Here is a 16,645-nt window from a genome sequence, read left to right as displayed (position 1 = left end):
AACAGTCATTACAAAAATCTAACTTGGTGCCCTTTACATCAACCCTCTTCAAAGAGAAGAGCACATCAAGTCCCTTCTGGCTCATATGGCCAAGTCTTTTGTGCCACAGCTCCAAATGAGAAGCAACTTCGGCCACTGCAAGAAACTTTCCAAGCAAAGCTTTGCCATGTAAATAGTACAATGTACTACTCTTGCATCCCTTGACAATGAGCATTGATCCCTTAAGCAACTTTCATGACCCCCCCGCAAAAATGGTTGTATAACCCTGTGCATCCATCTAGCCAACAGACAATAGACTCTTCTTGATGCCTGGTACATACCTTACATCTTTAAGCATAAACTCTTGGCCATTGTTTAATGCCAAGCGCACAGTGCCCATTCCTTCAATGTCACAAGCATGGTTATCCCCAAGGTAAACCTTGCCATACTTGCCTGCATGATAAGAAGCAAAACACTCCACAGATGGAGTCACATGAAATGAGGCACCCGAGTCTACTATCCAAGACTGTGTAAGGCCATCATTTGCACTTAGCAATGCATCAATGACATCTCTACGTGAGATAAGCATGTCTTCTGTATTTGCTACAACAAAACCTGAGGTGCATGAAGCTGCAACCAAGATCTCCTCACTGTCGAATAACTCTGTGATAACCACACTAGAGGATACATTGACAGTCTCCGAATCCTTGGAGGAGGTACCTGCTGATTTTTCCCCTTTCTTATCCTCTATCTTCTTCTTCTCCTGTGATTCCTTCTTTCTTTCCTGCTCTTTCTTGAAATACCTGCAATCTGGCTTCTTATGGCCTTTTCTGCCACACTGGTAACAAGTCACATCCTTATCCCTAGACTTGCTTTTGCTCCTGTTTTGAGTCTTGGTACCTGTATTTTGCTTCTGACTTCTGCCTCTCGCATTGTAAGCACAACTGCCACCTTCCCCACCATCTAATTTCCTCATTTAAGATGGAGCCTCGCACTCCATCATATGTGAGGTTGGGGCTATTACTCAAAGAAACCACAAGCGTTTCCCAAGAGTCTGGCAAAGTCATCAACAAAAATATGGCTTTTAACTTGTCATCAAAAGGTTGAAGCCCAGTATCCTGTAGCTGACTCATAACACTGGTGAAAGCACTTAAGTGCTCAGAAGCCGACTTGGCTTCGTCAAGCATCATGTTCACCAGTTTGCGCATCAAATGCACCTAATTCACAAGGGTGGCATTCTCATAAGTGGCCTTCAACTTATGCCAAATTGCATGTGCAGTGTCGAAGCCCTTTATGTCCCCACCAGAATGTCATCGGTCACAGCCATTTTGATATAGGCCTTTGCCCTCTTGTTGAGCTTGGCCCAATCCTCATCCGACATATCCTCAGGCTTTACAGCTAAAAGGGCGTCCTCACAATCCTTGAGGAACAAAATCCCCTGCATCCTGTCCTGCCATAGGTCGAAACCTGTACCGTCAAATCGCTTGATTTCCATCAAGCTCTTGGCATCAGACGACGAGGAAGTAGAGGCCATTGCCACACGCGTCACACTGGACCACAAATGACTTCCTGAGATCTGGCAAAACAATAACTGGATTTGAAGTCAACTTTTCCTTTAAGAGACTAAAAGCTGAAATCTCTTTTCGGGTCCATCTGAAAGTGACCTCTTTCTTTTGCAATGCGTGAAGAGGCGATGCTATCTCTGCAAAATTTCTGATAAACCTTCTATAGTAGGAACACAACCCCAAGAAGCTTCTGACATAGTGCACAGTCTTCAAGTCTGGCCATGTCTTGATAGCTTCGATCTTTGCGGGATCCATTCTAACACCATCCTTTGAGATTATGTGGCCCAGAAAGTGGATCTCTTCGAGGAAGAATTCACTTTTCTTAGGATTGACAAGTAACCTGTGACTGCACAGCTCTTCAAACACAATGGTCAAGTGACGCCTATGCTCTTCATTCTTCGAATACACTATCATGTCATCGAAGAACATTCCAACAAACTGTTGATGCGAGTGGAAAATCCGGTCCATCATTCTGTTGAACGTTCCTGGAGCATTTGTTAGCCCAAACGGCATCACTAGAAACTCATAAAGACCAAATGTCATTCTAAACGCAGTCTTGTGCATATCCTCTGGCCTTATACGAATCTGATGGTACCCACTCTTAAGGTCTATCCTGCTGAAAATTGCAGCACCCTCTAAACGATCGAGAATATCATCAATTCTAGGAATAGGGAACCTATTCTTGATGGTATTCTTATTCAACGCACGGTAATCAATACACATGTGCCATGAGCCATCCTTCTTCTGCACTAGGAGCACTGGGGAGCAAAAGGGTGAAGAACTAGGCTGAATCAGCCCCTTCTCTAATAACTCCTCAACCTGGCCCATAATCTCTTTCTGTTGGGCCGCACTAACCCTGTAGGGAGGTCTATTTGGTGGGCTACACCCTGGCACCAAATCTATCCGATGGTCCTCAAGTCTCTCTGGCGGCAATTGCGACGGTAATGAATCAGAAAAACAGTCACTAAACTTTTGCAAAAATGCTGACCTTTCTTTATCTAACAGAGATAAATTTGATTGATCACTATCTGAGACATCACGTGTAAAAATCAAGTACACAGAAAGATGATTCTTTATTACAGAAGTGATAGCAGAAGCAGATACAATAGGGACTGACTCTCCTTTAAGCTTTACATCCAAGATGTGAGTTTTGCCCCTATGCTGTACAGTGATCTTTTTGTTGTAGGCATCCAAGACTCCATGCACTCGGAACATCCACGGGATCCCCAACAAGGCGTCACAACCTTCCAGCGGCATGATGTAAAACTCTTCTGTGTCCACATACAACTGAATATGCAGACGCAGCTTTCCAATGATGGGAGTAACACACTCTGAGTGGCCAGGACATGCCAACCCTGCCTCTGCTGTGTACCCCATCTCTTCAGCTCTGATGCCCAGCTTCATAGCTAACTCTGGTGAGAGAAAGTTGGCTTTGGCACCTGGATCAAAGAAGATGAGTGCCGTCTGATCCCTAACTTTACCCCATGTCTTGCATAACTCACTGGCATCTGTGCTGGGCCTGTCACCCACCATGTCTAGCACTAAACCTGCCGTGGGTTTTGGCTTCTTGCCTTTCTGGTCTTCTTTATCCTCTGAGTCAGCTGGCCTTTTCCTTTGTGGACAATTGATAGAAAAGTGACCAAGGCTACTCGCATATGAAGCATTTGTTCTCAGCCATTAGGACCTTCTTTTCCTCGGACGACTTGCGCACAAAAGACTTCCTTTTCTATTTCTTTGCCTGCGCTCCAGAAGTCCCGGCTGAATCCTTGTCTTTGGTGGCCTTTTCTAACCCCTGTGACGCATCAGGAGCCGTTTTCACAAAGGGCTTCTTCGCTGATTTTTCTTTTGCTGCCCTCCTTTGTCACTGCTCGGAAATCCACTGTCCTCTCCTTTCAACAAGGCAAGACCAGTGTTTGCAACTTCCATAAGCTGAGTAAGGGTAGCCACTCTGTTCTTTGTACAGTAATCGCGAAACCCTTTAGGCAGCCCACAATAGTACTTCTCTATCTGCTCTGTCAATGGCACAAATCTGTAGGAGGTCACTGAGAGTAACGCTTTACATAACCTCCTATTGTACTCCAGCAAGCTCTTGCACGAAGCTGAAGTAAGCTGGTGCCAATCTGTCATGACGTCGGCTTCAAATTCATTTGACAGCCAAGCAGACGAAAACATTTGCTTGAAGTAAACCCAAGCGGCGGGTGCCTGTCCTTGCATTAACAAATTCATCCACCATGTAAGCGCATTGTCCTTTAAGAAAGTGTTAGCTTTCCTGACCTTCGAGACCTCTGTAAAATTCCCTCCTATATAAGTTGTGTCAAACTGCTGGAGGAAAGTGAGGGCCTTTGTCTTATCCTCGAAACCACTGAAGGTACTGAACTTTACCGCTGCACCACCTTCTTTGTAAGCCTTCGGCTTCTCTAGTGCCCCCAAGTTGTCATATGGAATGGTCTGCAACATGGGCACTGTAGTAGGCATGATCGGCACGTCTTGGCCATTCACATTTTGGGTCAGAGGTGCGATATATGGCTGCTGTCCAGAAAAACCAGCCATGCCAAAATGACCCTGTGGCACCCCAAACTGGCCCTGGTTGCAGTGGAAACCTTGCTGCATGCCGATGCTACCATACATGGGGTTTGGCATGATGCCTTGCATACCCCCGAACATTGTTCCTGGCATGTACGGCTGACTTCCAGGTGCATAACCAGCCATACTTTGGAACACTCATCCACCCCCGAAATACCCAGGATGTACCGTGGGTGATGGAAAAACTGAGTGCATAGCCTGGTATCCAGCTCCCTGTCCATTCAAGACAGCATGCTGGCTCTGAAAGGTGGCGGGCTGAACTGGCATAACCTATGGAATAGGCGTTCTAGCCACCTGTTCAAGCACGGGAGGAACCTGCTTTGGAGCCCCCGACTCCGCAACATGCAAGTGTTCCCTTTCCTCCTGAGCTGCATGAAGTACCTGGACCTGAGCATCAACAAGCTCCGTACGCGGCGTAGGTTGCCTATTTTGCTGTTGGACTGGTGGCGCTTGCAAGAACTCCATAAACCTTGGCTTCTGCACCAGCTGCGAAAAGACATTCACCGCGGCAACTAACTGAGTCTTGAACGCATCATCCTCAAGTTGCCCAGTCATAAAGCCCTGTACTACTACAGGGACATTCACATTGACAGGAGGTACATGCTGACGTGGCCGTGAGCTCTCGCCAATCTCAAAAACCATAGAAATCTCCTGCCTGTCCTTTGAAGAGGAACCCTCTTCCATAATTCCCTTCCCCTTGTCGGCCATAGTGTAATCCCCGCGTTCCTGCACTCTATGTCTTTACCCGAAACAATCCAGGCTCACTCTTTAAGGAAAAAGTGATTGATATCCCGGCAATGGAACCATGAAATTGGCCCGTAGGGCGGTAGGCGTTGGCTTTCACCCGAAATTCTTTACTTAAGACACACACACAGAGCACTTTGCAAAGGAGACCTGTAACGGGAATTAACACTTAATCACACACACAGCTCGGAAGCTAGAATGCTCCGAGCAGACGCCGACAACCTGTAGGCCCCAAAATTGGCGCCCCTTTCGGTATTTCTTTATTCTTTAGGAGGGTAAAGTACAAAGAAGAGTCTGGGAATCCTTTGACTGTATCCCACTAGATACCGCCTGTTTTGGCCAAATTTCGGCAACATAACAACCCCTAAACTTGCGCGAAACCAATTCCCCTGCTGGAACTCGCTTCTACTGGCGTATACCCTCTGATTCCTGCCCAAAAACAAAAAATTCAGCACCCTGTATTTACTGGTTTTTGCCCTGTTTTCAGCCCCAAACAGTCCCCTAACTGTCCTCTGCCAGTGGGGCACGATTCCCAAAGGTTGTGGCGTCCGTATGGCTGAAAAACAGTAAAATTACAGCATATACACAGCGCTGATTTTGCACCTGTATTGTGAGGTTATGACCCTCACCAGTGCCTACTTTGGAGTAGCAGCTAGCTACCCCTGTTCCTGCTCAGGGAGGCTCTTGCCTCAGCACAAAAGCATGAACCCACACAGCTGTACATCAGTCAAATGAGGAGCCCTCTTGTGGGGCATCACATAACTGCACGTAGGGGAGAGAGAGAGCAGTGTGTAGTGTGCAGGGCATCACTCCTAGCACCACACTGTACATGAGAGGGAAAGGAAGCACTCCATAGCTCTTAACCTGTTGACAAAAGCTGAAATGAGACCTCTCCCAGCTTAAAAATCAGCGCCCATTTTTCTGCAAGGGGAAAGTTCATGAAAAATCGACACTTGGCGCATTTACAAGCATTTGCCTGTTTTGGGTTCACCGCTTAAAAATATCCTGACCGGTTGTCCAGTTGACTTCGCGGGAGAGTTGTAAAATGTTCCCCTAGTCATACCGGAGGTAATGACGCGAACACATTTCACGGCCCAAAATAGCAGTTCCCTAAATTCTAGGAGATGCTTCCGTTGGGCTCCCACTGGGCTTCTGACCATCTATCCTCATTGGGACCGCATCCAAAAGTGCAATGTGGCCCAACTTTCGGATACTTTTTGTTGGTAGTTCCACCTTGACTTTACGCCTTAATTGAGTTCACTTCCTAGTATCCACCAACTTGCTAAGTGCGACGGGGGGACCTATATGATCTTGCTCTGAGCCTAGACATCCTCTTACCATACGAATTCCAGTGCCGACCACTACCATCTCCGGGTGAAACTACCGTTCACATTGGCCATGCAATGTCCGACCGTTTGCTACTTCAAGAAGAGGGTCTCAAAAACAAAACAAAACCCCTTGGAAAGAAACCAACAACTAAAGTTAGCAGTTGCCACGTCCTCGTGACATAGTTAACAGTTGCCACGTCCCCGTGACACAGCTCCCTTAATTGACTCGAGTTCTAGAATACACACAACACAGACTGATGCAGTCCCTGAGATGGATGATGAGTGGTAGCCTTTGTCCATGGACGGCAGTGGGGACGGCACAATCTGTGCCCCCATCCACAGGTGGGCACCTGTGCAATGGAATCCCACAAGGTACCGCTTTAACTTCTTGATGCGCCAATAGCAGTCCCACTAAGGAGGATGTGCCCCAGCCTTTATCAACCCCCTCCAGCTGACCCTTCGAGCAGCTCACCTCCACCTTCCTAGTTGCCTCCCCATCTGCGCCTCCTACTATGACTTCCAAATGAACTCCCCCACCCCCTGATTCGACTACAGCGTCCCATCTCCCATCTTCCCTCCCCCCCCCCCCCCCCCCCCCCCCAAAACAAAAAAAAGAAACTATAAAAACAGAAAAACCCAAGACACTCCTCCCCTCGCCACATACTCCTCCCCCACTTCCCTCTTCCTCTTCTCAATTCAGTTGGATTGGACTCTGCCATGGTTTCTATTTTTCATTGTGGGTTAGATCAGCAAGAGAGGACTACCAGACGAGTTGTTGATAGCCCACGAATTCACGCTTTGAAGTTCGCACATCATGTGGGAGACCTGGGTGCGATCAGATTCTTGGTCAATGATGAAGGCATGGTGCATTTTCCAAGGGGGCTTCGGCCTTGGTTAGACGTTGGCTTGTTTCACAGGCTTATTTCTCGCTGAGGGAGGACTGTTTGTCATCCAACCCAATTGCAAAGATTGCCTGTTTTGTTGCTACACCAGCTTATATCTTCTCAGGTTCACCATAAGAATCGTCTCATGGAATGTATAGGGGCTGGGTGGACCCAATTACGTGCGCTACATGGGTAAACTAAGACAAGAGCTTCAAAGTTTCTTGGTTGGGGGATGCATTGATGTTTTGATAAGACAGTACCACTGGAGGCATTTGCTGGGTTGAAAATAAAAGACTTTTTGGTCTCCTGCATGGAAACCCAGGGTTGCCTATGTATGTCACGTGGATGCATGCAATTGGGGATAGAGAGGTTACATTACCTCTTGCTGGATTTTCTTGAGCTCATGATAGGCTAGATCCAGCGAGTAATCAAGAGTTTCTTGTGTATGGCTGGTCAGAATGGGCAGCTCGCACACACCAAGGTTGGCTAGACATTTGTGAGGTGATCCTAGCAGATTGGCACATTCCCTTTAAGCTCCAAGCCTTGGTGTGGATGTGAGCTTGAACAAACCTAGAGGTGTTGATTGCCGTCAAAGCGTGTCGTGCTTCTTCTTTGCGTGCAGGAGGGGACAGCTCTATCGCATTTGATGTGAGTCCTCCCTGGTCACGCAGTGCAGCTTCCAGACGATCAGAATTCTTGTTGCTGCACTGCGTCAAAGGATATCGATCCAGCTGTTGAGGAGGCAGCCAGATGGACCTGGAGGTTGTAGGCCTAGGGGGGACAAGATCGCTGGTGCACATATGGTGGGACCATGGGGAGTGCCTGTAGGGAACCCCCCACCCACCCAAAAAAAAAAAAAGAACCCACCTGGGTGACCATCCTGAGTTTACCTTTCTTCCAGCACATTAAACGATGTCACCGTCACATCATGATGGCTAGACAAGAGGCCATACCAACGGCAATGCAGCATTGGTGTGACCAGGACCTCGCTAAGGGTTTTCTCTCGGATTTCCAGACATCGCTTTGACCAGCCACCGGTCTTGTAGGGTTTACTGTGTGCCGGTGGCTGGTCACACAGGATTTCCAGACATCGCTTTGACCAGACACCGGTCTCGTAGGGTTGACTGTGCGCCAATGTCTGGTCAGACCGAAAGGGCAACACTGGCCTTACTAAGGGTTTTCTCTCAGTTTTCTGGACACCGCTTTGGGCCAGTCACCGGTCTTGTAGGGTCTACCATGTGCCGTTGGTTGGTCACACAGAGAGGGACGGTAGTGGGTATTTGGCTTGCCTGTATTGGGCATCCTTTGGTTTGTCTCAGGTGTTGGCATCCAATAGAGACTCAGCAACATTGTTTTTTGCGGCTGACCAAGGCAACCCAGGTCTGTCTTAGGATTCCTTGCCCGATGGCCTCCATCCTCCCAGATATGACCTTCACTTGGGGGGTGGAGGCATGATCAGTTATCTCTAGTCCAGCACTTGGCTATGAAATGGAGCCGGGCAGCCCAATCGGTGGAGGCATCAGCAGTGCCCTGCTGATTTCTCCATGGCTTAATGGACTAAGGAGAGAGATCTTTAATGAGCTGATTACCAGTATCTGTCTTTCTTTTATAGAAGGCTTGTTAATTCCAAATTTTCAAGGGACGATCTGAACCGCCTGCAGTGACTATTCGGATTTTTAATTTTTTTGTCCTGTTTTGATCAACATACTACACCTTGAGTAGATCAGTTTAGTCTCACTCAGACACAGAACGAAACACTTGCTACTAGCTCGATTCCCTGGTTAACATTACTGACTGCACCCCCTGAAAGTTTGTATTGTGATTCCTTCCAATCAAAAGAAGCTGTTTCGCCGGTCATCAGCTCATCCAGTCTTGTGTGGAATGGTGCGGAGTTAATGCAAGGTATTCGTCTCACTACTTTGTACATTGTTCCATGGTGGTTCTTGAACTTGTACGTTTGACTGCTGCACTAATCCATGTGGAAATGGTTATATACTACAGCAATGTTACCAAGCAGACATTCAAAAGAAGCATTGACATGATGGAACAACAAACATTTATAAAAAGACAGAGCTTGTTAAACTCCAACACCAGGTAGCTAAAGTGCTGTTCAGAGCAACCAAGTCTGAGCAGCACTTGAGCCAATTGGTATTTGGTTGAACGGGTTTCATTTAAAAGTGAATAATCACATCTTTAAAAGTTTCTGTTGATTGTTATTGAAGAACCAAAAGCTAGCACTAATGATGAGCAGGGATAACATAATAGATCAAATTTCACATGAATGGGCCTTAGTTTGCAAAAGTTATTCATGCAAGGCCTGAAACTAAGGAGCTAATCTTGGGCAACATAGCACCTTAATTAATATCTATAACAATCACAAGTACTAGATACACTATAAGAAGAAAGACATTGGAGCCTTGTCAATCTTAAAACACTTACATGTAAAGGTCTTCGCTTTCATAATAATCCACAGCTACTGGTGGTGGAGGGAGAGTCTTGAGAAGCTTTTCATTTTCATCAGCAAACTGACCATAGGTATCCACTGATCTCCAACAAAGTTTGGTCAGTCTCCAAGTTATGCAATAATCTCTCTCTCTCTCTCTCTCTCTCTCTCTCTCTCTCTCTCTCTCTCTCTCTCTCTCTCTCTCTCTCTCTCTCTCTCAGCAAGCAGCAAATGGTGGAGAGGGCCTCGCTGCAGCAAGCTGGGGCACGGCAGACGAAGCTGCAGCAGGACAGCATTGTGGGGTTGAGAGGGAATCGAAGACTACCACAAGGACACCTTCGCACGCAGAGGTGGGTCGCTCTGAATTCTGCTCGCCAAACAGCCACTAGCTGAGCCGAAACTGCTGAGAACAGGATCGCAGCAGGCCTAGGGGATTCACGCGAGTGAGGTGGAGCAAGCAGGAGCTCGCGCGAAGGCCAGGCAGGGGATTCTCACGATAAGGCAGGAGAAGTCCTACGCGTAGCATGTCCCAGCAACACTACACGTAGCAAGTCCCAGCATACGCGCTGCATCACCCCCGCCCTTCACCTACGCAACGTTCAAATTTAGAGAAATTTTTAAGCCTTAAGGTGAAAAGCCTTAAGATAAAATCTTTTAAGTTTGCCCTATTCTCCCTAGTACCCTACCCCACATTTGGGGCTCGGGTTCGATGGATCCGCCTACCGAAGGGGAAGGGCCGGGTGTAGATAGCTACACCACCCCAAAAAAAACAACAGCTACATTTAAGCGGAGAAACAGAGATATTGTACTATCACCAAGATCATTACGAGTGGGGAAAACGTCCAAGGTACATGATGAACTAATGATGGAGAAGGTCCAGATGATGCTCAAATCAGAGCTAAACTACATGAGAGATGACATCAAGAAGGAAATGCACGCGAGCGCTGAGAGCTACAGGAACTCCATGTATGGAGACATGTTGAAAGAACTAAGGAGAGAGATCCCGGGGATACAGAATGAGGAAATTCAGATCTTGAAAACGGAATTACGAAACCTAATCAAGGCCGAAGTAAATGTAACAGAATGCGTTATGCAAAAGAAACTCGATGAGGCAGTAGCAAGTTTTGAAGCATGGAGAACAAATATGGAAAAGCACATGGGGGAAAAAGATGCAATAATTGAGGAGCTAAAAGGAGAACTTGCGGCTTGCAAATCTGCAACTAAGGAGAATGGAGACAACCAACCTTCGGTGCTGAAGGAGCTCGAGGACATGAATGATCAAATGAAAGCTCTAAAGGAAGGAGATGAACAGAAATCGAAAACCGTATCTTCATAGGCAGAACGTCTTTTTAAGACACAAGAAAAGGTTGATGAAGCAATTGAAATGGATTGAGGATGCGAAGAAAGGGAAGGCCCAGATGCTCGAGACCACACCTACTTCTACCATTATTAATATGACCATTGAGGAAGAGCAAAAAAGGAAGAATCGGGCTCTGCATGTGCGGGTCACATGAGTCAAAGACAAAGAGAATGAAGATGAAGAAGTGAAGGAACTGCTACAACGCATGGGCATCACAAAGCCTACTCACACAAGTGCATGGAGAGTGGGCAAGAAAAGAATCGATGAGAAGGGAAACGTAAAGGATAGGGCACTTATTCTCCACTTCCCGAATATAGAAATAAGGAAAGAATTTCTAAAGAAGAGGCCAACTCTTAAGAAAACCGGTATTTTCCTGGGAGATGACCTTACATTGGCACAAGTGGCACACATGCAAGAGTTGATGCAAAAGATAAGGGGAGCAAGAGAAAAGGGGAAAATCGCCTTTTATAAAGGAGGGAAAGTAGTGGTTCTGGAAAAGCACTCAGCATGACGGTGCGAGACCTATGGGGCGACGATCCAGATAACGGCGTGGAATTGTAATGGGTCATATAGGCTAGATGTAGGTGCCTTTGAAGACAGCTTTAGGGACAGAGACATAGTTTTCTACTCAGAGACACACCAGATACCGGGACAGCGTATGCCACATGTGAAGGGTTATTTATGGGAAACAGCTGGTTGACCAGACAAGAGATCTCTACAGGGTAGCCAGGGTTCGGGAGTAGTAGCAGTCTTAATTAAAGAGGAGCCGAAACCACTACTATAGATTATCAAGAAAGATGAGCAAGCAAGGTATATGTGGGTGAGAATGAGAGCCGAGACAAGTAGATTTCTATATATCGCTATATGCTATTTCCCTCCAAGTACCTCAGTCTACTCCTCACCTAAAGGACAGTCCCCTTTCTCCATATTTAATAATGACATATGGGAGTTCTCTAGAGATGGAGACATTGTTCTCTTAGGAGACTTTAATGCCAGAACGGCCAACTCTCAAGCAGTATTCTATGATACTTCTGAGGAAATGCTCAGAGAAGTGGATTTATCACAGAGGGGGCTTACTAGAAACTCGGATAAAGAACAGATTGAATATGGGAGACATCTCATGGAGATGGCAACCATACATGGTTTGGCCATAGTTAATGGTCTAGAGAATTTCCCGTTATATGGGGGATTCACATGCTTCCCGCACAGGCATGGGGCCAGTACAGTGGATTATGTCATGACTTCACCTGGTCACCAAGCTTTATTTCTAGTATAAAGGACTTTAAGGTGGGACCCAAACCGGTTGGGATTGCAGTGGATCATGCTCTCTTGACCTTATCAATCTCCTTCCAATACAATGCCTCTCAAGTACATAGGAAGAAGACACACACAAGATATACTTTCACGCCAGAAACTGATTCAATCTATGTGGAAAAGATCTATAATAGGATGTGGGCAGCCGAGCCAGTATATACTGTAGAGGAGATTACTTCTCAATTAACAAAGATACTACATGGAGCAGCACAAGAGGCATACCCACATACTCAACCTGATCAGAAGAGAGGAGCTGGGAACATGCCTCAAAACAGTTGGTATGACGAGGAATGCAAAGAGACGAGAACCTAGGTCCAGAAAGAGCTTACACTTGGGATCATCACATATAAGCAGTCTCGGATTGCTCTTCGGCGTATAGTACGTCCCAAGAAAAGGGCATTTTTAGCCAAACTGGAGAAGGATTTATATCAGCTCTTCTTGAGTCAAGACTCACATGAGGCATGGCGCTTATTTCAAGAGCACTCACCGCCTCCGACGATTACTTCTCCTGAGATCTGGGGTCAATATGTAACATCATTATATATGGTATCTGGACAGCCTCCATTACCACATCCGCTAGAGCCATGCCCTGCTACTAGTACTTTCTTTACTACGGAAATGGTGGAAAAAGCCATTGATAAGATGAAGACAAGAAGAGCATATGATCATGATGGTTTAGTAGCAGAACATCTGATCCATGCCAGGGATATACTTTCAGAAGTCCTTGCTCGTCTGTTTAATCGGGTCATGTGTGAAGGATTACCTGAACCTTGGAAATTATCTACTATCGTACCTATTTTCAAGTCAGGGGATCCTATGATACCCGGGAACTACCGTACCATTATGGTAGGTCACACTTTGACCCGACTGTACGTATCCATTCTTGAACAAAAATTGAATGAGGGCATAAGAGCAACAGGACAAGCTGGATTCAGAAGGGGTTATTCCACTTTAGATCATATTCTTACGCTCAGAGCCATTATTGACGAAGGAAGAGCAAACGGGAGAAGGATGTATTGTTGCTTTGTGGATTTTCGGAAAGCTTTTGATACAGTACCAAGGGCCAGATTGATGTGCAGGATGCAAGTTAGGGGAGTTAGGGGTCCCCAAATAGATTATTTGGGGGATCATGGCCTTATACGGGTCAGTAACTGGTTATGTACGTACTCCAAAAGGGGATTCCGACATTGTTCATTCCACCGTTGGAGTAAAGCAGGGATGCCCACTGTCCCCTATTTTATTTGGTATGTACATAGATGAGGTATCAGATTACATTAATAGAGAGGGTGACAGAGGGGCTCAACTTGCAGGGTCATGGATCCCTTTGTTGTTGTATGCAGATGATATTGTATTAATAGCAGAATCACCAAATGGAATGCAGAGGCAGCTAGAGGCATTACATAAATTCGCGGAGGACAATGGACTGTCGGTAAACTTGGGTAAAACCAAAGTTATGGTGTTTAACACCACACCGCAGTGGGTTAGGAGATCGGCACCTACATTTGCATATGGCCAGGATACAGTAGAGTACACAGATGCATACACATACCTTGGGGTGGTATTTGCAGGACCGAAGTTTACTCTTAAGAAAGCAGCGGATGCTAGATTATCCACAGCCTCTGCGGCCTTGGGAGGGTTGGAGAGGATGTGTTCACAAGTGCAGTTTCAGGAACCACGAACAAAACTTTGGCTCTTTGATACTGTGGTGGCTTCGGCTATGCTTTATGGGGTCCAGATTTGGGGACCATCTGTGGATCAGGATAATTGGAAGTCAATGGAGAGACCTTTGGTATCTATGATTTCCCGAATGATTAGAGCCAAGGCCTCCGTACCACACGCGATTACCCGAGCGGAACTAGCGGCCCCTCCGATAGAAATTGAAGCTCTTACCAGATCAGTGTCCTTTATACATGGTTTGTGGGATACAAATAATTGCCGATATACTAGACTGGCCCTCGAATCCTCTCGACAATTAGCAATGAAAGGGGATACATCATGTTGGTATGCGCAACTGTCCTCGTGGTTTCAGAGACACGGGTTCAGTATGGAAAGATTACCCCCCTTCCAATACTCTCTTGAGGCTCCATCACTGGCAATTACACGAACGGACATTAATAAAATCATCCGACAGGATCTTATACAGTTGGATACTAAGAGGACATGGGTAGACCCTACACAAGAATTGGGCACGAAGATGGCGGACTACAAAGAAAACTGTCACCAGCGTGTGACTACTATCTATCCTTTTTGTTGATTTCTTTCTTATTATCTATTTACTTTCACTTTTTGGAAACACCCCTCGGGAAATCTAACTGCCCTGCATTGCATAGCTAGTGTGGAACTGTCCAGAGGGAGTCCAGGCCTGAGGGCAAGAGAGCACTAAGGTTGGACAAGGACTATGGTTAGCCAAGTGGGGTCATTGACTAGCCAAAGTGGAATCCTTTGCTACAGAGGCTACATTTCAGTTCTGGATGTGGCTGCAGTGTACAAAGAGGGTCGGATGACCTAGAAAGATACAATGGCAGCATCTCCTAAAATTTAGGGAACTGCTATTTTGGGACCTGAAAATGTCTTCGCGTCATTACGTGCAGTTTGACATGGGGATCATTTTGTTACTCTGTGGCCAAGTCAACAGAGGCTGCAGGTGAGATATTTTTAGACCCGAGGGTCTAAAGCGGGAAAATGCACAAATGAGTGACACTTGGCACTTTGAGGCCAGTTTACTACTTATAGAGAAGGCAAAAACGTGATTTATAGTTGGGAGGCTCATTTTGCAACTCTCTGTCACAGGTTAAGAGCTATGGAGTGCTTGCTTTCCCTCTTATGCACAGTGCGGTGCCAGGAGTGATGCCCTGCACGCTACGCACTGCCCTCTCTCTCCCCTTTGGCAGTATGTTATGCCCCTCTAGTGGGCTTTTCATTTGACCAATGTACAGTTGTGTGGGTTCATGCGCGATTGCCGAGGCAAGAGCCTCTTGCACAGGTACTGGATTAGCTAGCGGCTAATCCCCCCGCAGGTACAGGTGAATTCGGAGAGGTTTCACGCCAGAAATCTCGTCCGATTCAAAGGGCAAGTAGCCCTACAGGTGCGGGAGCTCGAGGACTTGCTAGGGATGCGACCGGCACGCAGAACGGAGCCCGAAACAGTGAATTACAGCCTGCTGTGTATTTTTGCAGGTTTAGGGTTTTGGCCCTAAACGGACCCTAATACCCCCAGGAGGTTCGGGGACGCAAGGGGACCGCTGTACAGGCGATCTGGCGCATTTTCAGGGCTGAAAACAGAGAATTCAGCGTGCTGCAGATTCTCGCCAGGTTTTGCAAAGTGCCCGTAGGCGTCGGGAAAGTCAGTCAATGCGTAGGAATACTGACCGTGAAGGGTTCTAGTACAGTTATGCTGCCGAAATCAGGCTGGAACAGTGGAAATTCAGCCGAGTTTGTGCGGGGCAGCTTGTAGGGAACCACAGCGTTTATTCCCTCTTTTGAACAATAAAGAAATACCGAAAGGGGCGCCTAAGTTAGGGGCCAATCTGGTGTCCGTCTACTCATACAGGTGCAATCTAGCAGCCTGTATCCCTCTCCCCTTTGTTGTGTCTTGAAAGTACAGGTAAAATAGACGACTAATAATGGGTGAAAGCTAAATCAAGGTTTAAAGTAAAGTCTACCGCCCTTTTTGGATTGAACAGGCCGGTTTCATGGTTCCATCGACGGGATTAAATCACTTTTTCCCATAGAAGTGAGCCTTGGGCAGTTTTGGGCTTGAAGACACAAGGGATCATAGACCAGACACAGGGAATTGCAATTATGGCTGACAGACCAGATGATGTGACTGAAGAGGTTTCCTCTTCACAGGGTCAACAGACACATGAAGTGGGTGAGTCCTCAAGACCACCACAGACTGATGATGATATATTCAGGACCCAGTTGGCTACTGCTGTGGCTATGTTCACACAAGTAATGCAGAACCCAAGGTTTTTAGCCTTTCTGCAACCTCCTGTTCCGTCTCAGCAAGTTGGGTCACTGGATCATATTCAAAAGCCTGTTAAGGCTCGAGCACAGGTGATTCATACCGCACAGTCAATGGAAACACCTGTACACTTGACGGAGAACATGCAGTCTCCACAACGTATGCCTAAGGTGCAAGAACAGGTGGCTGAGATGCCAGTTTTTCAAGCTGTACCAATTCAGCCCGCCACCTTTCAGCAGCCTATAGCTGGTTCTAATGGGCAGGGAAGCAACTTACAGGCTATGCAACAGGTCTTCCCACCACCTTCAGTACACCCTGGCTATTTTGGAGGTGGATCCGTATTTCAGAGCATGGCTGGTCATGCACCTGGAAATCAGTTTTATACGCCAGGAACAGTGTTTGCGGGTGCTCAAACGATGATGCCTAACCCCATGTACAGTGTCATGGGTATGCAACCAGGGTTTCAAAGCACTCAGGGACA

At 46.7% G+C, this 16,645-nt stretch overlaps 1 protein-coding gene across 1 annotated transcript in view; it reads right to left on the bottom strand.

Moving 5' to 3' along the window:
- The window catches only part of LOC147437011 (uncharacterized), a 121,955-nt gene that overhangs the window by 26,456 nt on the left and 78,854 nt on the right, over nt 1-16,645 (bottom strand). Inside the window, exon 10 of the mRNA XM_086486420.1 lies at nt 9,523-9,625. Within this exon, the coding sequence (XP_086342546.1) occupies nt 9,523-9,625 (103 nt within the window). The remainder of the gene's footprint in view (nt 1-9,522; nt 9,626-16,645) is intronic.

Source organism: Adiantum capillus-veneris, chromosome 17, assembly GCF_014529385.1.
Source record: "Adiantum capillus-veneris isolate H3 chromosome 17, ASM1452938v2, whole genome shotgun sequence".
Lineage (NCBI taxonomy): Eukaryota > Viridiplantae > Streptophyta > Polypodiopsida > Polypodiales > Pteridaceae > Adiantum > Adiantum capillus-veneris.
Note: the sequence above shows the minus strand (reverse complement) of the source record. Positions and strands in the feature narration are given on the sequence as shown.